Source organism: Protomyctophum parallelum (assembly GCF_964188405.1).
Source record: "Protomyctophum parallelum genome assembly, chromosome: 17".
Taxonomy (NCBI): Eukaryota; Metazoa; Chordata; class Actinopteri; order Myctophiformes; family Myctophidae; genus Protomyctophum; species Protomyctophum parallelum.
In genome coordinates, this window is record NC_139719.1 from 18,317,660 (window position 1) to 18,343,513 (window position 25,854).

A 25,854-nucleotide genomic window follows, 5' to 3' on the forward strand; every position below is an offset into this window, starting at 1 on the left:
TACTATAGTGTGCCGGCGAAAAGCATGATTTTCATCATTTTTTACGTTGAAAACCATGACAAACTACTATAATAATAATAATAATAATAATAATAATAATAATAATACATTTTATTTATAACGCACTTTACATTTGAAACAAATCTCAAAGTGCTACAAAGCAAAAATATTTATAAAGGAAAATAAGAATAAAAACAAATGAAGCATTCTGTGATCACCTAAACAGCTAGTATGTCGAAAAACACTTGAAAATCATGGTTCATTATTAATTATTTTGAAGTTATTTTTTTCTTTATTATTTCTTGTTTTTACAATCGTGTCTGTTTACTCTGTTAATATGATCTATTTATTTAACGAGCATTTATGGGTTTTATGCCGGAACTCAGAAAAATGTGTGTTTCAACTCGGACGAGAGAAAGAGACGGACACATTCCTTGCCCGTCCCTCTCGCTCGTCCGGGTAAAAACACCAGGCAAGCTGAGCAGAGAGTGAAGTGAACGGTGATTAACAGAAACTCTGTTAATAGAAGTTTGTAGCTAACAAACCGATTATATATAACTCTATGGGACAAACATTTCTTCGTGTAACTTGTGTCTTTGTGTAAAGAGCGACAGACCGTCTCGTTATGAAAACGGGAGGTACATATTTACACACGAAGTTTGTTTATTTTGTATGCTAACGCTAATGCTAAGCTAGTTTCAACCAACGTTGGTTGGAGGTGCAGCAACAGTGTGTTCTCTACCAGAAGAAGGTATGTTTTTGTTTTGTTTATATACAATAAGAACATAACTTAGTTGGAGTGCTGGCCTGAAAGAAAACTGGCATTTCACTATTGGTGAACCTGAACAGTGTTTACCTGAAAGAAGAAAACAATGTTTTCATTATTATTATTAGTAGTAGTAGTAGGCAGCATAATATTTGTTTTCATAATGATCATCATTATTATTATTATTCTTATTAGTAGTAGTAGTAATTTCATTATTATTAGTAGTATCATTAGTAGTAGTAGGCAGTGTTGTTTGAAAAAAAAAAAACACAACTAAGCTATGATGACTAAATATACGGACAATTTTGTCAACACATAAAAACTAGACTAAAATGTTAGGAAGGGACTAGTGGACAAGTCATTTTACACTGAGCTTGTAGATCAGCTATTTTCAGCAAGTGTAAAATCAGCCATTATGACGGCATAAAGGCCTGCCAAAATACATTTTAGTCGATTAGTGCTGTGAATCAAAGTGCGTCCACTTAGGAAAGTAGGCTTTCTAATAACACAAGCCGCCGTTGTATTTGTTTAGTAGGTAAAACTTTATATTTTAGCAACAGAGGAGAGGCTGGTCTGCATTTCATGCGCTCTAATGAAGGCATTAGACCAGAGCTAGCAGGAGGATTTTAATGTTTTCTTTCTAGACTCTGTGGAGTGGAGTCCACACAGCAGGTGCAGATGAACTCACCAGATCCAGCCAGACACGTTTCAATGAAACGGGAGGAACATGAAGACCTGCCAGACCTCAGTAAGTCTCTCTCTCTCTTTCAGCTCCAAGGTGTTCATTGTCACATGATGCAACAGTTACTAGCAGCACTATTGGCATTCAAATGGTTGTGCCTTCAACACTATGGAACAAGACACGATTAACCCATTCTGACCTGAGATCGGGTTCTAAAAATGTCTTCTACATCCTGACAGTTTTCTGAAAAAGCTATGTTTCTGTGTCAGTCGTTCTTTGATTTTTCAAAAATAGCTCGTATGAGCTTGTAGATCTGCTATTTTTCAATAGCTAAAGCATAACGTAATGCTAACACCAAAAGAGGTTCCCACCCAAAATGGGTTAAATGTGATATAAAGGTAATACTAGAAATATAAAATAAATAATCTGCCAGGGCAGTGGCATCCTGTATTTAGAATTTGGACAGGTATGCACTTCCATAGTCTGATTGTTGATTTCTGGTTATATGGCCTTTTGCACTGCCACAGTGCCAACTTTGACTGAATATGGGGGGCATATGATAGTCCGACGTTACGTACCAATAGTCTGACATTATGTGGCCGATTAACACATTCTCTCCCGTTATAGGCAGCATCGTGAGGCTAGTGTCAGTGACTGTAATGTTCGAAAAACGCAAAAGAAGAGACCACTTCCGCCCAACACGAAAGTGATATCCCTCCATATTTGAGCCATATCCTCATTCTAGGCTGTATCAACACGTGATCACCGCTCAGAGAACATATGTGACCAATTGTGACTGCGGCTGGGGCTATGTCATTGGACTTTTTTCCATTTTCGTTTTTTCATGTCATGAAAGCAAGGAATCATAGCTTCAAATTGACATATTGGTTGTTCTGTCCGACCCCCCAGTTTTGGAGATATGGCTTATAGAATGTCTTGCAGAAAACAGCAAGTTGAGAAAACAGGCTTGAAAGGTTCACTTCTGTGGACTCTAACATTACACCTATAGCTACCTAGTCGTTTAGGCATTTATTTCATATTAACATTAACAATTGGAGCTGTTGCCCCCACGACCCGACTACGGATAAGCGGTTGAAGATGGATGGATGGATGTCAATTTCAGCTCTGTCAATTTCAGCTTTGAAGAGTCTTCCTGTGCTCTTAACTCTGGTGAAAAGCTGGAGGCTGCACGATGGCAGGCTCTCAGTCAAATTTGGTCACATATGTCAACACCAGGCCGCATTGCACATACATTCTAGTTTATTAGACACACACACACACACACACACACACACAGAAATATATACAGTATGAACAGCGGATATATTACGTGCCTAGCAGATATGGAAACGAGGATAAGAACGGAATGAATAGGAACGGAGCATGGCATCTCATATCATTTTGCACATACAGTCAGTCTCTCTGATACCATGGTCCGATGTATTGATGGTCTGATACGGATGGTCATCTTATCCCATTTGGACCTGAGTTAAAAACATTCACTTTGAAAGAATATATATTCAAAGATTTGCGCCACATTTTTACGATTAAAAAAAATAGCAGACCTACAAGCTCGTATGAGCTTGTAGATCTCCGGGTGGGTGACAGGCTGGCATGTATGATGTATCCTAATTTTTTTTGTCTTTTTATTCCTTTTGCAGAAATGAGACATGATATCTCTTCGAATGGAGATGGAGAGACGGACCAACGACAAACATCCACCCAGACCTCTGCGCCTAGCACCATTAAACAGGAGGCTTACACCTGCAGTGGCTTCTCTGGAAATACTGGTAAATACTAACTCTGTGCCTACTGCCTAGCACCAACCCATTCAGGACGGGAGCCCCTTTTGGTGTTTTAACTTTAGTTATTGAAAATAGTAGATCTACAAGCTCATAGCGTGGCACCGAGTGCAGCGCTATGACCTTGTAGATAATTATGCTATTTCGGAAAAATCATGAAAATGGAATATATTTTTTCACAATGAACGTTTTTAACTAAAATCTTTGCTTCTGGGGGGTCGCTGGAACTACATATTTTCACATGCGGTAACGCGGCCAAATACAGATAATTATGTGGGTCCTTGACATGAAAAAGGTTGAGAACCACTGATATAGAAACATAGGGTTTTTCAGAAAACTGTCATGATTTGTAGAATTGTCCTTGGGTCTGACGACAATTCTATGAAATGCCTTCTAAATTGTAAAGGATCCCCAAAATTATATGAAATTTGGCCACCGACCACCATCTGGAAATATGTGTTTCCAGGGACCCCCAGAAGCAAAGATTTGAGTTAAAAACGTTGGCTCTCAGAATATACAATCAAAGATTTGCACCACATTTTCACGGTTTTTAGCAGATCTACAAGCTCGTAGCGCAGCACTCGGTCCCACGCTATGAGCTTGTAGATCTGCTATTTTTCAATAGCTAAAGCATAACATAATGCTTAAAACACCAATAGGGGTTCCGGTCCAGTATGGGTTAAACAGGAGGTTTACACCACCTCTGTGCCTAGCCTAGCACCATGTACCAGACGCTTAATGAAACGTCTTGATAACTCTGTTGTTGTCTCCACCAGGCCGAAGGCATGGGGGGAGATTATGTTTTGCACTCCGTCCGTGTGTCCTTTACTATTATAGTTAATTCCGAGGTTTTATTATCAATTTGCTTCTTGTAGTCTGTTTATACTCGTATAGTAGTCGTTCATGTGCGCTTCATGAGGTTGCTCAGATAAAGCATTGGTTGACGTGTGTTAAATTGCATGTCTTTAAAAGCGTAATTTATATACTTGTGCATTCTGAGAACGGTTTAGGCCAATAACACATCGTCTTTGATGATTGAGGATAGGACGTTTGGAAAGGACCATTTACAGTTCTTCCAATTACCACATATAATGTTTAACCCTTTAATGGGTTAACATAGTCGTAGAGCAAAAACAGAGAGGGTACTAGCATAGAGCCTTGAGTGACTCCACTACTCAATGTTCAAGTGGTTTGATTATCCTCTTATCTCTGGTCTGTCAGATCTGTTGAAGATGCACTGGTCTGGGCTAGGGTATAATTCTCCTGTGGTCTGTCAGACCTGTTGCAGACGCACTGGTCTGGGCTTTAATTCTCCTGTGGTCTGTCAGATCTGTTGAAGACACACTGGTCTGGGCTAGGCTTTAATTCTCCTGTGGTCTGTCAGATCTGTTCCCGTCCCCGTGGGCCGAGCAGCACACCACGGCGCCCCCCGGTGGCCACCACAACGACCCGCATGGCGCCCACCGGACCCCCGGCTACGATATGTCGCTGTGGGCCAGCGACGACGTGTCGGCGCTCGCCGCCTCTTCCCTGCTCAAGCGCCACGCCGACCCGCACGGCTCCCGCGGGCCCCCTGCCAGGGGTGCTCGCTGCCCGCCTGTCAGCGGTGCCCGCTGCCCCCCTGCCAGCGGCTACCCGTGGGCCAGCGATGACGCATCATCGGAGCACGGTGCCTCTTCCCTGCTCCAGCGCTATGCCGAGAAGTACTCGGGACCGGAGCTGCCCTACGACGACTCCTCGCGGCCCACCGAGCCGGGACCTTACCTGAAGACCCAACCGGAGCCCTGGGGGGCGGAGGCCCTGGGCCCGGACCCCGGACTTGAGGCCTTAGCAGCCGCGGCTCAGGATGCGATGCGCTACAGCTCTGCCTGGCCTCAGGACTTCCCGCCCACGTACAACGGCACCTCCTACCTGCCCGCAGGTAAGCTCCGGTAATACGCACCTGCATGTCGTTAGCCTCGTAGCATGATTGGCTGAGGTCAGAAATTGACATTTGTGTCTATCTCCATCCATCCATCTTCAACCACTTATCTGTAGTCGGGTCGCGGGGGCAACAGCTCCACCAGAGAGCTCCAGACTTCCCTCTCCAGAGCAACATTCGTAACTTCATTCCGGGGGATCCTGAGGCGTTCCCAGCAGATTTTGGAGATATGATTCCTCCATCTAATCCTTGGCCTGCCCGGGGGTCTCCTCCCAGCGGGACGTGCATCGAGGAGATCCCTAAACAGGTGCCCAAGCCACCAGGTAAGCTTCGCTCCATGGCGGCACGTTTATACACACTTGCATGCTGCTATAATGTAGATGTAACTCTACATATCGGAGGGAGAGGTTCCATGTGGGGCTGGACTGGCATTGACTTCCACGCTTGCTGCTTCAGTATGTTTCGCATCAAGGACAGCTTCGTGCTGTGGTGATATTATGCCAATATTATTGAAAACCGTCATTACTTATCTTCATGACTGTAAATTACAATAAATACAACTTCATTAAATTGTTGCTGTACAATTATTCAGTAGGGTCTTAAAGGGATAGTTCAGATTGTTTGAACTTAAGCTGTATGAAATACTTGCCATTAATATAGTGGTTGCAACTGTATTCATTGATTGCCAGAGTACCATGGTGGGAGTTCTGCTCTGGTTTTGGTGAAATATCAAGTAGTTCCAGTAATTTTGTGGGGGGCACTGGGGGCCACACAGTAAAGGTAAATGAATCCACAAAACTAACTTATTTGTATTGTTTTCTTTTTAATTATTTTTATAAAGTATATTTATTGGTTTTTAAAGACATTACACAAAGACATTACACAACATAATAACAAACAAAAGAAAAGAAAAACAGCTCAGGCACAACACATTTATAAATAAAAAGATTGAATATACACAGACATGACAATGAAGGACAATGAACCATAATGGCAAGTGACTTTCACATTTTCATAGACTCCCAATCAGGGAATACATCCATACAGTACATTAATACATATATTAAAAAGGCAGACAACAGTTATCATAGGCACCAAATCATTACAAGAGCAGACCCATGCATGCTCCACTCAAAGGCGGCAACCGGCAGGGCCACCGCCCCAAGAAGCGGCCCCGACGCAACGCATTGAGACCCCTGCCCGGGCGACCACCCCCCCACACCCAAAGGGGCAGACAAGCCCCCGCCCCAAAGCACCCACTAGGGAAGAATGCTGGCATATAAGATATTTAAGGTCAGTACGGAAAACCTCCAAGTATCGTGGCAGACAGTGTGGTTCCAATATGATTCAAATAAGGGTCCCAAATTTTGTAGAAAGTGTCCAATTTAGAATGCAACATGCATGTAATGTATTCACATGGAATACAGCCCATTATAATGTTATGCCATGATTTCTTTGATGGAGCAACATCCTTGATCCAAAACAAAAGAATATTTTTCCTAGCAGCAAACGTTAATAAGTTGAACAACCTCTTATGTTTGACATCAATGACATCCGGGAGACCAAGTAAAAGACACAACGGATCTAAATCGATCGAGACACCAAAAATAACAGAGTTCTGACACAATGTCATACCAATAGTTCTGAAGCTTCACACAGGACCAAAGACAGTGAACGTAACTACCAATCTCTGTCTTGCACTTAAAGCAAAATGGGGACGCACTGACATCCATTTTGTTCTTGAGAGCAGGAGTTATATGTATACGATGTAATATTCTGAACTGGATGGATTTAGTTTGGTTACAAACTGAAATCTGTTTCGCATAGGCCCACATATCTGCCCAGCCCTCATCATGAATAGAGATGTCCAGATCTTTTTCCCAGGACTGCTTAGTAATCTGAGAGGATATAGATGAGTAGGAATTCAATACGTCACAGAAAATTGAAATTTGTTTCTTAGATAATTGCAAAGAGAGGGCTCGTTCTACCTGTGAAGCGGAACTATTGGCTAAAAGTGAAGTGTCCTCAGTAATAAAATGTCTAATTTGTAAATACCTGAAGAAGTCAGATTTTGGCATGACGCTGCTGCAATTGTGTGAAAGACCATCAAAAAGGTCTCCAAGTTTGGTAATGCCCTTCTCATGCCAGGTCCTAAAGCCTGCATCTGAGTGTCCCGGCCTAAAGTCAGGGTTGCCTACCACTGGAGTAAGGGGAGATGTCAATTTAGCACGGCCTTCAATATTACGCACAGACCTCCAGGCCTTGACTGAACATAGAGTGATGGGGTTAGAACATAATTTCCTAATAGACTTAAGGTCCTTTATGAATAATAGATTCCAAAGAGGGCATTTGGACTGTGAAGATTCAATATCAAGCCAAATCGAGGAAGGATCCGATTTAAGCCAATTCGTAAGCACCCTGAGGTGCGCGGTACTGTTGACCTATTGTTGACCTATTTCTAAAATATTAGTGCAACTTTCGTTATTTTTTTACCCCTCTATCACACGGAACTATGATTTTTGAGTCTATATCACTACGCCCAAAAAATAGTTCCATGTGATGGAGTGGTCAAAGTTGAAGGAACGTTGCGCTAATATTTTAGAAATAGGTCAACAATACAAATTACGTTCGTTTTGTGGATTAATTTACTTTTACTGCGTGGCCCCAGTGCCCCCACAAAATGACTTAATATTGACCAAAACCAGAGCAGAACTCCCACCACGGGACTCGGGCAATCAGTGAATACAGTTGCAACCACTATATTAATATTTCATACAACTTAAGTTAAAAAAATCTGAACTATCCCTTTAATAAAAAGATATGTCAATTATATATATAAATTATATATCTAAATTAGATAATGAAAAGTACACAAAATGGGACTAGTATTATCATGTGCAATCAAGTTGCAAACCAATGTGTTTTGGGTTTGTTTTCAGTAGGGCGACATTACAAAGCGAACGCACACATCTAAAATCCCGCCCACTAAATATGATTGGCTGAAGCGCGTCTGGCTTCCTGGTCTACTTGTAGGCCAGTGATGCATATTTTGAACAGCATCTGCCGACAGACTCGTTGACGTGAGTCAACAGTATCTCGAGAGACTAGCAGCGCCGGAGTCAATGGTGGCGGTTTATGAGTTAATGGTTCTACATGCTAACGACGTGTTGCATTGTCTCTATATGTTTTTATTTTTCTCTCATTGTATCTTTTTTTTTCTAGACTTCCTGCACCAATCTGTGTGTGAGGAGGAGTTTTCCCCTGAACAACATCGGGAGAGGATCTCCAGTCTGGTCCAGGAGGAACCACAACCTCCACAACATCAGGAGAGTAGCTCCATTCTGGTTCAGGACAAACCAGAGTCTCCTCCACAGATTAAAGAGGAACAACAGGAGAGGATCTCCAGTCTGGTCCAGGAGGAACCACAACCTCCACAGATTAAAGAGGAACAACAGAGGAGATCCATTCCAGTCCAGGAGGAACCACAACCTCCACAACATCAGGAGAGTGGCTCCATTCTGGTCCAGGACAAACCGGAGTCTCCTCCACAGATTAAAGAGGAACATGAGGAGCTACTAGAAACGACAGGGGAGGCTGAAGGGTCAGCGTGGACTAGTGAAGATGATGGTGGTGATGATGATGATGATGATGATAGAGACACAGAGCCTCTAGCCAGCACCTCAACTGAAGACATGAAAACACAAGCTTATATAAAGTACTGGATCGTACTGGATAGTCGATCACAACTATCGACTAGGGATGAGCAGCTACTCTCTTCACACTGTTCCGAATCTGACACCGGAGATGATTGCAGGGACACAAGTGGAGGTGTCCACACTGGCGAAAAGTCTTTCCCCTGTAAACTGTGTGACAAGAGTTTCAATCGGCCGGGTCAATTGAAGACGCACCAGCTTATCCACACTGGAGAAAAACCTTATAGTTGTAATCACTGTGACAAGAGTTTCAGTGGGTCGACTGTCCTGAAGCGACACAAGCTTATCCACACCGGAGAGAAACCTTTCCACTGTAAACTGTGTGACAAGAGTTTCCGTGAGTCAGGTGCTCTCAGGAGCCACCAGCGTATCCACACCGGAGAAAAACCTTTCCACTGTAAACTGTGTGACAAGAGTTTTAATCGGTCAGATCAATTGAAGACACACCAGCTTAATATCCACACTGGAGGAAAACATTTCCTTTGTAAACAGTGTGACAAGAGTTTCAAAGGGTTAATTGCCCTGAAAAGACACCAGCGTATCCACACCGAAGAAAAACGTTTTCAATGCGAACATTGCGACAAGAGTTTCCGCGGTTCGGGCGATCTCAAGAGCCACCGGCGTATCCACACCGGAGAAAAACCTTTCCACTGTAAACTGTGCGACAAGAGATTCATTCGGTCATTTCAGTTGAAGGAACACCAGCGCATCCACACTGGAGAAAAACCTTTCCACTGTAAACTGTGTGACATGAGTTTCAATCAGAGACACCACCTGAGGACACACGAGCTCATCCACACTGGAGAAAAACCTTTCCACTGTACACTGTGTGACAAGAGTTTCCTTCGGTCAGGTCAACTGAAGGAACACCAGCGTGTCCACACTGGAGAAAAACCTTTCCACTGTAAACTGTGTGACAAGAGTTTCAATACGTCGTCTCGGCGGAAAGCGCACCAGGTTGTCCACACTGGAGAAAAACCTTTCCGCTGTAAACTGTGTGACAAGAGTTTTGCTCAGTCAAGTAATCTGAAGATACACATGTTTGTCCACAGCGGAGAAAAACCGTTCCACTGTAAACTGTGTGACAAGACTTTCATTACGTCGGCTCAGTTGAAGACGCACGAGCTCGTCCACACGGGAGAAAAACCTTTTCAATGCGAACATTGTGGCAAGAGTTTCAAAGGCTTAGCGGACCTGAAGACGCACCAGGTTGTCCACACTGAAAAACCTTTCCGTTGTGAACTGTGTGACAAGACCTTCCTTCGGCCGGGTCAATTGAAGGAACACCAGCGTATCCACACCGGAGAAAAACCTTTTCAATGTGAACATTGTGGCAAGAGTTTCATTAATTCCAGTAGTCTGCGGACGCACCAGCTCGTCCACACTGGAGTAAAACCTTTTCAATGCGAACATTGTGACAAGAGTTTCAACAAGCCATCCAAGCTGAAGGCACACCGGCGTGTCCATAGTAAAGAAAAACCCTTCAGCTGTTCACAGTGTGACAAGAGTTTCAAAGGGGTAACGGACCTGAATAGACACCAGCGGATCCACATCGGAGAAAAGAATTTCCACTGTAAACTGTGCGACAAGAGCTTCAATCGGCCGGGTCACCTGAAGGGACACATGCTCGTCCACACCGGAGAAAAACCTTTCCGCTGCTCGCAGTGTGCCAAGAGTTTCAATCGGTTAAATAACCTGGCCAGACACGAGTTGATCCACAATGGAGAAAAACCTTTCAAATGTGAAACCTGTGATAAGAGTTTTATTCGGTCGTATGATTTGAAGGCACACCAGTTTGTCCACACTGGGGAAAATCATTTCCACTGTAAACATTGTGATGAGGGTTTTGTTTCCTCGGCTCACTTGACGGCACACCAGCGTGTCCACACTGCAGAAAAAGCTTTCGGCTAACTTTGTTGAGAAGAGGTTCCATGAGAAATGTCACCTGAAGACACAGATGTCCACTATGAATTACCTCATTGGGAGGATCAAAGTAAACATCGGAATCTGGGAAAATCATTTTAGCTATTCATATGTAGCATATGACCGTGACCTAACTTAAATCAATATAAAACATGAAATGTCAGGAAATGTTGTTTAAAAAAATATACAGTAAAAGTAACTGGTCTTTCTTTTTCTTACCTAAAGTAAAGGTAACTCTTGTCTCTTTACCTAGAGGTATTCCAAACTATAATGTTCATGTGCACCATATAAATTGTATAAGCTAGAAACTGTTTTACTAGAAGTCTATAGTTTGTATATTCAGATTTTTAATCATCATTCTGTGTTCATTTTGCTGTGTTGCATGCCCAATGAATGGGGCACTATTTTAATGATTTTACTTATAGATAACTCTTCATGTGACCACGCGCTCTGACTTAAGGTGTGTTACCCGTTCAAATCATATCGTATAAATAATGGTAATGGGTCGCACACACCAAGACATATTGCATTTCAGTAATTTATTCTTGTATTTTGGACAGGAGACAAACGTTTCGGATATCCAGCCTTCATCAATGATTTTACTTGTGGTTAGAGTGTCCGCCCTGAGACTGGAACGTTGGGGTTCGAACCCCGGCCAGGTCATACCAAATACTTGGTGCCTCCCTGCTTGGTACTCTGCTTGGCATATTTACATTAGACACAAGCCTATTTTAGACACGCTTATTTTATTGAAATTAAAAAAGAAAATCTCATTTATTTCTCCCGAAAATGACATGACCGGCTCCGATTTCTGATAGCCCAATCCGATCAGGACATCCCCAGTAATAATTCGCCATGTTCTCTACGCTTACATTGTAGAAGACAAGTATTATTATTTATTTAATATTATTATTGTGATAATAAAATAACCTGTCTAAATACATATACTGGACAATGTGTATACTCTTAGGTTTTGTCCAAAGTGTAATTACAATTACAATTTACAATTACAATTTAGGCATTTAGCAGACGCTCTTAATCCAGAACGACTTACATTAAGCAAGAACAAAAAAAAGCATGGGGATAGATCACATAAAAACATTTATCAAGAGCTAAGCTAAGAAAGTAACAGTGGAATATCTATATAATGAAGCTATACATATAAACTATACATCTATACTACTATGCTATACATATGTACTATGAAGTGCTATGACTACATACAATGCAATTATAGTGCTGTCTAATAATAAAAGTGCTTGTCAAACAATACAAAAATATTAAAGCTTTTTCATTTCAATATTATTAGGCCTGCCATTTCTTTCAGTTTCAGAACAAGCCCCCCCCCCCACACACACACACTTGAATCATTTTGTCCACATAAGAGATACAATATATTTACAAGGTGCTGTACAGAATGCAATCAGCAAATCCCGGACAAATACCCAGACCCTTCGCTCCACACAGTGGAAAAAAATAAATTAAAACAAAATAAACGTAAATAAGATATCTACACGTGTGTGAGAATATGTATGTATGACAGGGTAGGTACTATAGGATCTACAGGATTCTAAAGTATATGTGTGAATGCTAAGTCTGTCACTTTGCTGTCGTAGTCAGTGCTCTCAAACGGCCAGCAGATGGCGTCATTGCTGTATGGTTGAGTTAAATGTCATTGGGGGAAACACTCCTCTAGTCTTCTTCATAGACCAGAAGGCAACTGAAGGTGTGTGTGTGGCGCTTTATTTCCATTTGTAAGTATTTGGTTTCACTCAGAGATGGGACTTGAAAGAGGGAATACAGGAAAAGATACAAAACTGTCACGATCTGGTGGTGTGGTGTGGTGAGGACAGAAATGCAGAGTTCAAAACCCAACATTGGGTGATTAATACAAATGAACAGAGAAAATGTCAGTCTTAACTGGCCACGCCTCAGTCTTAAACCGGCCACGTAGGTCACTAACCCGGTAACCTTAACCCCAGTCTTAACCGGCCACGTAGGTCACTAACCCAGTAAACCTAACCTCATTCTTAAGGCTCATTCATAGTCTGGATTTTCGGTGGTGAGGTGACCACCGCTCCGGTGGTGGGGTGACCAGTGACCACCGGAGCTGAAATAACGTTGAGCGGTGGTGAGTAAAAACAGAGAAGGGCTGGGGCGGTGGTTTGCTCTTCACCGCGGCTCGTGACGTCATGTTGTAGTTCGGTGGTCACCTCACCACCGAAAATCCAGACTGAATAACTCTTTAACCAGCCACGTAGGACACTAACCCAGTAACCCTAACCTCAGTCTTAACTGGCCACTTAGGTCACTAACCCAGTAACCCTAACCTCAGTCTTTTTTTCATTCTTTATCCCATGATTTTGTAACCCATTTTTCACCCCTGTGTCAATTATCTAATGTGATCCTGGGCTCTACACACCCTCCGCCAACCTAGTCCCCATATACTGTATGGGGGACATGGGGAGAGCAACGGACTTGAACTCATGCTTCCTGTGTGTCCAAGTTGCTCCTTTACACCTGACAGGGGGGAGTTTCCCTGGTTGGACATAGCCCGTGGAAAGGAACACGTTATTCCAACCAGGTCCTTTTCCCTCCATCAGGCGCCCCGGCTGGCCAGGGGGAGGCAGTTTAGAGACCAGGATTACTGCATGCTTTTTGTGAGGGTACCTACCTAGGGGGCACGGGGAGAACATGCAAACTCCACACATAAAGGCACTTTCGCCAACCCCGCCTCGGGTATGGGCACTGATGACGTGGAGGAGGAAACACGCCGCCAGCGTCCCGAGTGGGAATCGAACCCAGGACCTTCTAGCTGTGAGGCGACAGCACTACAAACTGGTAACTAACCTCAGTCTTAACTGGCCACGTAGGTCACTAACCCTAACCTGAGTCTTAACCGGCCACGTAGGTCACTAACCCTAACCTGAGTCTTAACCGGCCACGTAGGTCACTAACCCTAACCTCAGTCTTAACCGGCCACGTAGGTCACTAACCCTAACCTCAGTCTTAACCGGCCACGTAGGTCACTAACCCTAACCTCAGTCTTAACCGGCCACGTAGGTCACTAACCCTAACCTCAGTCTTAACCGGCCACGTAGGTCACTAACCCTAACCTCAGTCTTAACTGGCCACGTAGGTCGCTATAACCCTAGCCTGACCTAAGCAGAGACATTTCTGGCCTAGATGGGAGGGTCGCGCCTCAGAAAAGCGCGCACCCTGATTGGATCTCATCGATCTGTCCGTCACCCCCGGCCCCTCCTCTCCCCCCTAGTGCAGCGCTACGTCACATCATTTAGAGCGACACCCACCCGGAAGGGTTGACTCCCACTTTTAGACTGGTTCAGCCCACGGCTTTTTTCAGGCTTTCATCTTTCGCGCAGACGAAATTAAAGCCTGGGTATCGAGGCTACTATAACCCTAACCTCAGTCTTAACCGGCCAAGTAGGTCGGACTAATGCGATGTCAGACTTATGGGCTTATAATTATACTTATGTTAACTTTATATCGGTATTCAGACAACCTGCAGGCCGCATTAAGTGAAGGTGAGGGCCGCATGTGGCCCCTGGGCCGCCAGTTGCCCATGCATGGTCTAGAGTCTAGACAAACAGTATATAGCGAGGTTTAGAGCCAATTGACTGCCGACATGCAGAGGGACATGTCTACGTGTGGATGACATGAACTCTTTGTGTACACATGTAGACACACTGTCTGGCTTCCATGAATTAGAGGATAACTGAGGTCCTCCCTGTTCATGTACAGAAAGATTAGTTTATTTCTTTGCTGAGTGGCTAAAGGTCTGTTTGTCTTTTTCTTTGCAATTTGCTCATGTATGACTGTGAGTGTGACAGTAGGCAGGCTACGGAGTGTCTCACTTTGCTGTCATAGTCAGTGCTCTCCAACGGCCAGCAGATGGCGTCTTTGCTGTAGGCTTGAGTTAAATGTCATTGCAGGAAACACCTTGTAGTCTTAAGTCCACTGAAGACCATAATTAGAGTGAGTGTGTGTGTGTGTGTGTGCGCGTGTGTGTGTGTGTGTGTGTTTATTGCCATTTGTAAGTATTTGGTTTACAAGATTAGAATCAGAGATGGGACTTGAAAGAAGGAATACAGGAACAAATATATTATACAAAACTGTCACGATCTGGTGGTGAGGATCGACCCAAATGCAGGACAGCAATAAGGCAGGCAAAAGTTCAAAACCCAACATTGGGTGATTTAATACAAATTAACAGAGTAATGTCACAATCACAAACTAACACTAAACATGATGTGACAGTGACACAAACAATGACTCGACAAGGAGTCAAGGACTGACTGGGGAACAACGAACAAGACTAATATAGGCTACACATGAGGACTGATTTCACATTAGATACAAGACAACATAGACAAGACCTAGACTCTAAAACGAAAGACCCTCCCCTCTAGGGCATCTTGGAATGCCCATATATGGAACTTTTTTTTATTGACGTTTTTGTCTGGCCGGGTAGGGTGTAAAATGTGTGCTAATAAGGCCAGGCGTGTCCTCAGACCAGCCCAGTTAGGGCTAAGGTAGGGCCAGGCCTTATTTTTGGGGCCAGTTGAGAACTCGGGCCCGACTTTGGGGCGGGCCCGTCTAGAGTTTGAATGGATCAGTCGAAAGGGAGACATCGAAGAGGAAGGACAGGTGGGGTAGGATCAGCATATAGAATGTCAGAACAGGTCAACTCCATATATGGAGATCTAAGAAGGGTTTGTCGAGGTCGGATCAACATGGTGTCCGTGAGGTCTGATGTAGAGTTGCTGGCCGGCTCCTGCATACTGTATGCAGATGTAGGTCTTCTGGCTATCCAGGGTTTGATGAGGTCAGTGTCGTGATCTTCATATATGGAGACGGCCACATATGGAGCGTGTCACGAGGCGTGACAGACTGACTGACATGAAGTGTGACTGACTGACTGACATGAAATGCAGGTTTTCATAGTAAACGGCGAACTACTGTCGCAAAGATGATATGGTGTTGTTCTCAACCTCCTGAGGACATAGTACAGTGTATCGTTGTCTTTCTTGACCAGAGCAGCTAGCTGGCTCCATTGCAGGTCTGACCGACTCCAAGCACCTCTTGGCGTCACGTTGATGCTTTAGAACAGGAGTAGACATCCTACGGGTTGTCCGTTTTCAGATAACCCCATGATTCTATGTCGGTGCTTCTTAAAAAATCATGTCAAGGATCCCCACAACCCTCCAACTATATGTATTTGGCCGCTGACCCTCATCTCAAAATATGTCGTTCCTGCAGGGACCCCACAGAAGCAAAATATATGAGTTAAAATCAGCAGATCTACAAGCTCGTAGCGCGGCACCGAGTGCCACTAAGATCTGCCATTTTTCAACTGCTAAAGTTTAAAATAATGGTTAAGTTAAAAGCTAAGGTGACCGTGACAGATATGCGTTCCCATGCAGTCTTAATGGGCTAAAATATATTAATTAATCAATTAAATTAAAGTCCCCTCACATCTGTATCCAAATTACATTCTGGCACAACATTCTAATTTCTACATTAATCATTCCAACCCGGACGGGGAGGATCGAGGGAGTCTGGGGGGATACTGTAGGTCAAGAAGAACATGCATGGCGAGGGTTAGAGCCATTTGACTGAGTGGTGACGTGCCGAGGGACATGTCAGCGTCTACGTGACACACGTGTGTGGATGAGGTTTAAACAAAGCGCATGAACTCTCTGTGCACACATCATGTCACACAGTCTGGCTTCCATGAAAGGATCACCAAGGTCCTCCCTGTTCACGTATACAGTAAGATTTGTTCTTCTGTTGCATGAGTGGCTAAAGGTCTGTTTGTCTTTTTCCTTACATTTTGCAAACAAACAGTTATGTTTGCAAAAAAAAAAGAAAAGTGCTGATCCAAAAAAGACCATTTCAAGGTTTATTAACACAAACATAAGGCAGAATTATACTGTAACATTGTGACAGTGACATTGTGCCTTCCTCAACCGTGTGGAAAACAAGAAAATAAGATGGAAATGTAGTAGTGGTAATAAATGCAAAATAATGAAAAAGCAATAATATAGGCCATGCAAATATATCAGAGAGAGAGCACAGCATGTATTATGATTAGTCCTCCAGATAATTAATCTCTCCCATATCAATTTCAATAAAAAGAAGAAAAAAAACCAATGTACATGTTTTTGTACAAACGAATGTAAACCTCTTAACATTACCGTGTTCATGAGTTTCAAGTGTAGTCCTGCACCTGCCACGTTCGGGACTATACGCAGGTGTTTCAATTTGTCTGAACAGTTTGCTTGGCGCAATTAATTTGTTTGCAGCATCTGTTGGTCCCCAACATGGCAGGTGTAAAGGCTCATTCATAGTCTGGATTTTCAGTGGTGGGGTGACCACCGAACTACAACATGACGTCACTAAGCTGCGGTGAAGAGCAAACCACCGCCACCGCCCCCAGCCCTTCTCTCGGTTTTTACTCACCACACCGCTCAACGTTATTTCAACCACCGAAAATCACCACCGAAAATCCAGACTATGAATGAGCCTTAAGACTACGTTTGGAACTCATGAGCAGTTCCACACACAACTGTGTAGTTCAGTCCGACAACCGGGGTTGTGGAGTGGGAAGTTTGGTATGTAGTATTTTTTTTTATTGGTCTACAATATTGACTACATTCATGAATCCACCGTCTGTCAGCATTGGGCAATTTGTTTTATATGGGTTCATAATGATGTGACCATATACCATTAACATCCTATAGATTTTCTAAATTTGACATTATGGGTTTTGCACAAAAAACACTCCTTGGGCTGAAAACGGCCATAGTCACTTGCCCAAACGTGCACAAAATGTGCTGACCTCATCACATTTGTGATGATGGCTATGGCCACTTTTAGCCCAAGGATTGTTTTTTGTGCAAAACTAATGCTTGGAATCGATTCAGAATCATGAATCACATGAATCTTAAGGCATAATGAAAGTTTGACATTTTTGCCTTTTATATAGGATGTTAATGGTATGGTCACATATTAACCCCTATAAAAAGAATGCTCAATGCTGACAGCCGGTCAGCAAGTGGATTCATGAATGTATGTACTGTATATAGACAATATTTTAGGCCAGTAAAAAAGACTATACCAAATTGTACACTTTAAACAAAAGAAGCCTGTTGACTGCCGGACTACAGTACATGATGAAGCTGTGTTGTTTCTGAGCCCTCCCTCATTGATGCAACTCTTTCTATCTCATTGGCTCTGGGCATAATCACCCCCAGACCTCTGTAGTGGGAGAAGGTCAAAGTTTGCTCATTTCACAACATCATTATGGAACAAGTTTTCCCTCATAACACCGCCCACGGGGCGGGAACAGAACCTGAGTATAAGTTAAAAGGAAGGGAGACAGAAACTGTTCATTAGCTCTTTGGCTGGCTAATCGTTGCTGGTCCATCATGAGGAGCCTGTGTGTGCCCGTGAGCCTGCTGCTGTTAGTAGGGTCCTGCCTGTGCCAGTTCCCCCGGCCGTGTGCCAACTCGGAGGGTCTGCGGACCAAAGAGTGCTGCCCGCTGTGGGAGGGCGACGGCTCGGTCTGCGGCGCCCAATCCGGCCGCGGCAAATGCGGCGACGTGAGGGTGTCCTCGGCGGCCGACTCCACCAGCTACCCTTACAAAGGCAAAGACGACCGGGAGAAGTGGCCAGTCGAGTTCTTCAACAGGACCTGCAACTGCTTCGGGCGCTTCGGCGGCTTCGACTGCGGCGAGTGCATGTTCGGCTACTACGGCCCCACCTGCTCCGAGTACAAGAACCACATTCGCAAGAACATCATGAAGCTCTCGGACGAGGAGAAGAAGAAGCTCGTCGACTACTTTGACCTGGCGAAGACCACCGTCAACGCCGACTACGTCATCGCCACCGCCACCAGGGCGGACATGGGCGTGGACGGCGAGAACCCGCAGTTCGCCGACGCCACCACCTTCGACCTGTTCGCCTGGATCCACTACTACGTGACACACCCCACCTACCTGCCTGGCGGCAAGGCGCACGACACCATTGACTTCGCCCACATGGCCTCGGCCTTCCCGATCTGGCACCGCGTGGAGCTGCTGTTCTTCGAGAACGAGATCAAGAAGCTGAGCAAGGACAACGACTTTGCCCTCCCCTACTGGGACTGGAGAGGCAAGACCACGTGTGAGCCGTGCGTGGACGATCTGATGGGCGGCCCGGACCCCGAGAACCCCAACCTCATCAGCCCCGCTTCTCCCTTCTCCAAATGGAAGGTAAAGACAACAGGTTCTATAGCAATTATAGAGATGCGCCATATTGAAATCACGAGCGATATCCGACCCCCCGCTTATTTGCAGGGTCATATTGGCCGATTCCGATATTTATAACGTTATTGTATTATATTTATATTGAACTCTTTGCTGAATTTAATTTAAATGTTTTGCCCCTCCTCCCCTCTAACAGCTGACACTCTTGATGAGACCGCTCCGCGAGTACAAAGCCATTGACTGACGGTCACATTATTATTGCGTCGTCAATATCGGTGAAAACAATCGGGATTATTTTGATACTGATTCGATTCCGAATCAGTATAATTTTCCTTCTTTTTTTTTATCCATTTTTATGGCCGATTTAGATACGATACTGATTATATCGTGCATCTGTACTAGGCTAGCAATAGTAGCATGCATGGTACATGAGTGTGCGTGATGTTGTTCTGTATCCTGTAGTGCTCCTCATCATGTTGCAGGGATACATCTGTGGAGGGATTAATTATGGCTTTAATAGTGCCAAGTGTGCACGTGCAGCCCTTTGGATTAACCCATTTCGACCTGAGGACGATTCTACAAAATGTCTTCTAAATCCTTATAGTTTTCTGAAAACCCCCCAGAATTATCTGTATTTGGCCGCAGACCCCCATCTGAAAATATGTTGTTACAGGGACCCCCCCTCCAGAAACAAAGTTTTGAGTTAAAAACGTTCAGTCTCTGAAAGAATATAGATACCTGAGTAAAGTTCAATTTGAGCTACATCCACATCTATTCCAGTCAGCCTCACCGTTAGGCTGCTAGGGACAGTTAAAAACCTGTGCCCGAAACACATTTAGGAAAAATAATCTGCACATTCCGGGGGGGCACAGGACCCCTTTTTCACTTGAATCCGTCCCTGCATGTGTGTCCATTAGACGGTCTGCAGCCTGACAGAAGACTATAAAAAAGCGCGCATTCTGTGCCCCGGCACGCCGGAGGGACCTCTGCTGCGCTACCCCGCGGGCAACGCCGAGTACCAGCGCCTGCCCACGGACGCCGAGGTGGAGCTCATGATGTCGGTCCCCAAGTACGACACCGCTCCCTACACCCGCACGTCTGAGCTGAGCTTCAGGAACATCCTGGAGGGTACGACACTCACACACACACACACACACACACACACACACACACACACACACACGCACGTCTCCCTATACCCGCATTCATTGAGATGGACCCATGTATGTATGCTTGAATAACCTGAAAGCACTGATTGTGCCAATTAATCTATACCGGTCCGTAGACTCCGTACCAGCACTGCGAAATTAAGCGGATTGTAATGATGGATACTGCTCATACCCGTCTACAATACATACCTCAGGCCTGGGCCGTGGCTCAGTGGTCCAGGCAACTTGGCCGGTAGCCCAAGTCTGGCAGTGTGCCGCGGGCTCGACTCCCGATCCCGACGGCCTTTACTGCATGTCTTCACCCCCCCCATCTCTCTCCCCCATTCCCTGTCAGCCTACTGTCTGTCCCTCTATAAAAAAATATTAAATAAAGGCAGAAAGTCGCGAAAAAATAAATACATACCTCAGTTTTTACTCGTATACCTCCCTCTTGTTTAACACACAACTCTCTTATCCTCTCTCTCTCTCTCTCTCTCTCTCTCTCTCTCTCTCTCTCTCTCTCTCTCTCTCTCTCTCTCTCTCTCTCTCTCTCTCTCAGGTTGGATCAGCCCACAGACAGGCAAGGTGGTCGACGGTAAAGGCTACATGCACAACCTCGTGCACAACTTCCTCAACGGCACCATGTCCATCATCGAGACCACAGCCAACGACCCCTTATTCTTCCTGCACCACTGCATGATTGACAGGTGCAGAATCGCACGCACGCACGCACGCACGCACGCACGCACGCACGCACGCACGCACGCACGCACGCACGCACGCACACACACACACACTTCTGGGGGGTTCCTGGAACAACATATTTTCAGATTGGGTCGGTGGCTGGTTGGAATGTTTTAGTGTTAGTCTTTAGTCGACTAAATCATTTATCATAAGATTTTAGTCGACTAAATCTACAGGTGATTTAGTCAACTAAAATGTATTTTGGCGATTTTACACTTGCTGAAAATAGCCAATCTACAAGCCCAGATCTGCTTGTAGATCTGCTATTTTCAGCATGTAACCGAGTGCAAAATGACTTATACTGGATCTCTTGTCCACTAGTCCCTTCCTAACATTTTAGTCTAGTTTTCATTTGTTTGACGAAATTGTCAGTATATTTATTCTTAGTTTTGGTCATCATAGCTTAGTCTTCATTTAGTTTCCATTCATCCGTGGAAAAAGGTAGTCGACGAACATTTCTCGTCTTTAGTTTTAGTCGACGAAATAAACACTGATTCTCTGTTTGTCTGCCTGTCTCTCCTCCTCCTCCTTCAGTCTTATGGAACGTTGGCTGAGGAAACACCTGCCCTCGTACGAGGAGTACCCCGAGTTCGGCGCCCCCATCGGCCACAACTACGGCTACCACATGGTTCCCTTCCTGCCCATCTACAGGAACATCGAGTACCTGCTGTCCAAGAACCTGGGATACGAATACGACTACCTCCAGGACCAAGCCAGTACGAAACCGGTTTCATTATACCCTAACCCCCCACCTAACCCCTTTAGCCCTGAGGACAATTCTCCAAATGTCTTCTAAATCCTGACAGTTTTCTGAAAAAGCTATGTTTCTATGTCAGTCGTTCTTAGATTTTTCAAAAATAGCAGCCGCTAGCAGCCACTCGGTGGTGCGCTATTAGCTTGTAGATCTGCTATTTTTCAATAGCTAAAGCATAACGTAATGCTAACACCAAAATGGGTTAACCCATTTTGACCTGAGGACGATTCTCCAAATGTCTTCTAAATCCTGACAGTTTTCTGAAAAACCCTATGATTCTATATCAGTGGTTCTCAAACATTTTCATGTCAACAACCACCCCAAGAAATGTGTAAGTGGCCGCCGACCCCCATCTGAAAATATGTTGTAGAGCTTGTAGATCTGCTATTTTTCAATAGCTAAAGTATAACATAATGCTCAAAACAGCCCTAAGCAGTGGGTTTCCCCCATATCTTACAAGTATGATTGAACCCTACAAACCCTCCCGCGCACTCAGATCAGCCAACGCAGGGAAACTGGAAGTACCCTCACTAAAAACGCCAGGACAACGCTCCACACGTCCCAAACTCTTCTCCCTTCTGGCTCCAAAACTGTGGAATGCACTTCCCATTGCAGTCAGAACTGCAGCATCACTCCCAATCTTCCGCCGTAGCCTGGAAACCCACCTTTTCAGACTCCATCATGGCCCATAGCACTTACCCTAACCCCTTGGATAGCATTTCTGTTGGCTTATATAGCATTTGACACAGACTTATAGCATGTTATGTAGACAGCACTATAATTGTATTGTATATAGTCATAGCACGCCATAGTACATATGTATAGCATAGTAGTGAATATGTATAGTTTATTATTGCGAACGCAGTGAGCCACTTACTATGACAGCAAGGGCTGAATGTCTGTGTGTCTGTGTGTGTGTCTGTGTGTCTGTCCCGCTGTTACACCACCCGCCCGCCACCAGAGGGCGCAGCTGTAGCACACACACACACACACACAGGGCGCAGCTGTAGCACACACACACACACACACACACACACACACACACACACACACACACAACCACACACACACGAGCTGCGTTCGCTTCCCGCGTTTGCGCGTCTTACTTGTGTATAGTGTATGTATAGTTTCATCATATAGATAATCCACTGTTACGTTCTTAGCTTACGCATGTTTCATGATAAATGCTTTTATGTGATGTATTCCCATGCTTTTGTTCTTGCTTAAATGTAAGTCGCTCTGGATTAAGAGCGTCTGCTAAATGCCTAAATTGTAAATTGTAAATTGTTTCAACCCTTTTCATATCAAGGCCCATTATTCATTCGAGCCACGGACCACAATTTTGATGACATTTTGCCTCAATATTATTTTTGTTATGGTTGTATAAGATTTTCTCCACAATTCCCCGCTGCATTGAAGTTGGTACCATTAGGAGACAGCGGGGCAAACGTTGATCAAAAATAACAATTATTCTACATTCTGTAATTGTGTAGACTTCTTGTACATTAAGTGATGCAGGTGTTTAACAATGCTGTAACTCTCGAGAGTGTAAATTGTTCCATTTGTACACTCTCAGAGTTATGGGGGTCCTTGGAAATGAAACATGTGTGCGGACATAGTGATGACCCCTGCATCAGAATGTTGTTGTGTTTGTTATTATTTGTAATGACGAGCTATAATGTTTTGTCTCTACCTGCCTCTCTTGTCGTTCCGTCCCAGTTGTCGACCGCGAAATGACCGCAGTGTGGTCGGACTGGTCGGAGTGGTCGGACTGCACGCTTCCGGGCATCGACATCAGGTGCAAGAAGTTCTCAGGCACTCAGAGTCGTACTCGGATCTGTATCGGCAACATGGCTGCCGGGGTCTGCGATGGAGTCACGAGCGAAACGCATGCCTGTTACAATATAAGGGACTGTTGTAATTGTAAGTCGCACACACACACACACACACACACACACACACACACACACACACACACACACACACACACACACACACACACACACACACACACACACACACACACACACACACACACACACACACAGGGGTGCCCCCAACCTGTTGTTAAACCCTGTTCACTCGTGACTGTATTGCCCAAACTTGAGTCCATTGTGGTTAATGTTACTAATAAATAGATGTATCGATCATTGTGTTGTGTCTCTGCAGTGAAAGGTACATGGGGCGATATGGGCGAGTGGTCCAAGTGTTACCCCGCATGTGGAACGCCCAACTCCAAGAAATTCAGAGAGAAGATCTGTACACCTGACTACTCAGACTTCAGGTAACTGAGTAACTGATTTAACATTATATACATTTTGATTCCCAGCACTTGTAACAGAGTTACTTTCACTCAAGTAATACACGCGAGTACTTTTTTCCCACCACATGGTTTCCATCGACGTTATTAACACTTTGTGTTGTTCGTGTGTTTCCCAGCGAGAAGATCGTCTTCCATGGGACTCCATGTGCCGACTGCGGCCCCCTGCCAGAGGGAGAAGTCATGATCGAATCCCTCCCTTGCACTGTTCCTGACTGTCTGCAGGGCCGACATTTTGTTTAGGTGGCATGGATATACGGATGCATATAGGACAATGGATTTGAAGGCTATATGGATGATGCTATATATATGAAAATATAGCAGATCTATATCGGCTCACAGTGTGTTACATGGCGACGTTTTTTTTTTTTGTGACTATTTTCTTTGATTGTATTGATTGTAGGATCGGCTTAACTTAAAAGGTCGCCTGTATTACATTTTGCATATTTTGTGATATATTGAGTCTTTTTGGGTGGTGTCTAATACCTAGAATTAGCTAAGGAAGTTGGCGTGGTTAATTTGATCCCTGTTCTGAATATTTGGTGAATTAATAAAGAGCAAAGCAAAGACAATACCATGTGTACAATTCTGTCTGTCTGTCTGAAAACAGGGATGAGATTAAATGGCAACCACTTTACAACGCCACCTTTTTCTATAGGGAAGGTCCTCTTTAGCAGTGCACAGATTATTTTAATCAAGGATGAGGCATGAAACTATATGAGTTTGAATAGAAAAGCCTCATAATCTAAACCGTTGATTTGGGTTGGCCAACCGTGTGGTCCCTTAAAAGTCTCCCTCTAACTAAAGGTGGTGAGTGATGTTTCTCAGAGCAATATAACAACAGGCAGTGTCACATGGCAACAAGTTCCGAAGTTGAATATACACACATAAAGAAATTAAGAATATATTGGACACATGACGTGACCAAGAAGACATGAGACCAAGGACAAGAACAATGAATATGGATAGAACATGCATGTATCATGTCAATGATAATTGACATACATGCATATTGTCGCAATATTGCTTGCTCTGGGTGGATCTTTGTTGGTTGTAAAGTGTCTTGAGACAACTTAACTTTAATAAAATTGAATTGAAGGAATCCCAAGATTTGACCGTGAACCACCCCTGTCTCAAAATATTTTGTTCCAGGGACCCCCAGAAGTGACGTCAGAATTCCGCTAAATATGACGTAAATCAAACATCAAAACATTAAACGCCACTTAGATTTCCAAGGAAATAATTTCCAGCCTCTGAGTCAACAAGTCTCACACTCTAAGGGGGGACTAATTAGGGCAAACGGCCTGCGATTGAACTGCAATTTCGGAAAAAACGTGTAACGTATTCGAATACGGTTTGATCCACGAAAAAGTCCAAAGTCATGTGAGCTTGCTAAAGTCTAAATCACATTTCTACGACAAAGTATGCCAGAGTAATGAGGCTGCAAAAGTGAGGTGGATTTGGAGATACAATCCCATAGATTACACTCCACACAAGATGTTGAGATCCAAGATGGCGGAATAAACAAACCTATAAGGCTGATACAGACAGCCACAGACACACACGTCCTTGTGTTTATTATTATTAATATAAGTGTTTATAACCAACCAAAGGGTAAAATAATGCATGTGTGTGCGCACACAGCTGTGATGATCAGCAGTGAATGATCCAATCACTTATCACTCCAACGGACCAATGACGGACGGACTGTCTGGGAGCCAAGCTGTTGTTCCAAGGTAAGAAGCGTTTGTTTGATAAACATGGTTTTATCCTTTAACACTGTTATTGTTTAGTCATTAGAGGATTTATAG

General features: G+C 44.2%; 2 protein-coding genes across 2 annotated transcripts; both read left to right on the forward strand.

Annotated features, from left to right (window-relative positions):
- Nucleotides 1-583: 583 nt before the first annotated feature.
- On the forward strand, nucleotides 584-11,847 carry LOC310874855 (uncharacterized protein). Its single transcript, XM_083787753.1, has 6 exons — nucleotides 584-751; nucleotides 1,411-1,514; nucleotides 3,110-3,238; nucleotides 4,635-5,171; nucleotides 5,288-5,494; nucleotides 8,394-11,847. Exons 2-6 carry the CDS (start codon nucleotides 1,445-1,447, stop codon nucleotides 10,793-10,795), a joined length of 3,345 nt encoding a protein of 1,114 aa, XP_083643879.1. The 5' UTR covers nucleotides 584-751; nucleotides 1,411-1,444; the 3' UTR covers nucleotides 10,796-11,847.
- Nucleotides 11,848-18,258: 6,411 nt separating this feature from the next.
- On the forward strand, nucleotides 18,259-24,490 carry LOC310874633 (tyrosinase-like; the record flags this gene model as incomplete). The annotated part of the gene is made up of 7 exons (XM_083787492.1): nucleotides 18,259-19,083; nucleotides 19,995-20,205; nucleotides 20,785-20,932; nucleotides 21,504-21,685; nucleotides 23,443-23,646; nucleotides 23,893-24,007; nucleotides 24,163-24,490. 7 exons carry the CDS (start codon nucleotides 18,259-18,261, stop codon nucleotides 24,284-24,286), a joined length of 1,809 nt encoding a protein of 602 aa, XP_083643618.1. The 3' UTR covers nucleotides 24,287-24,490.
- Between the last annotated feature and the right edge of the window lie 1,364 nt (nucleotides 24,491-25,854).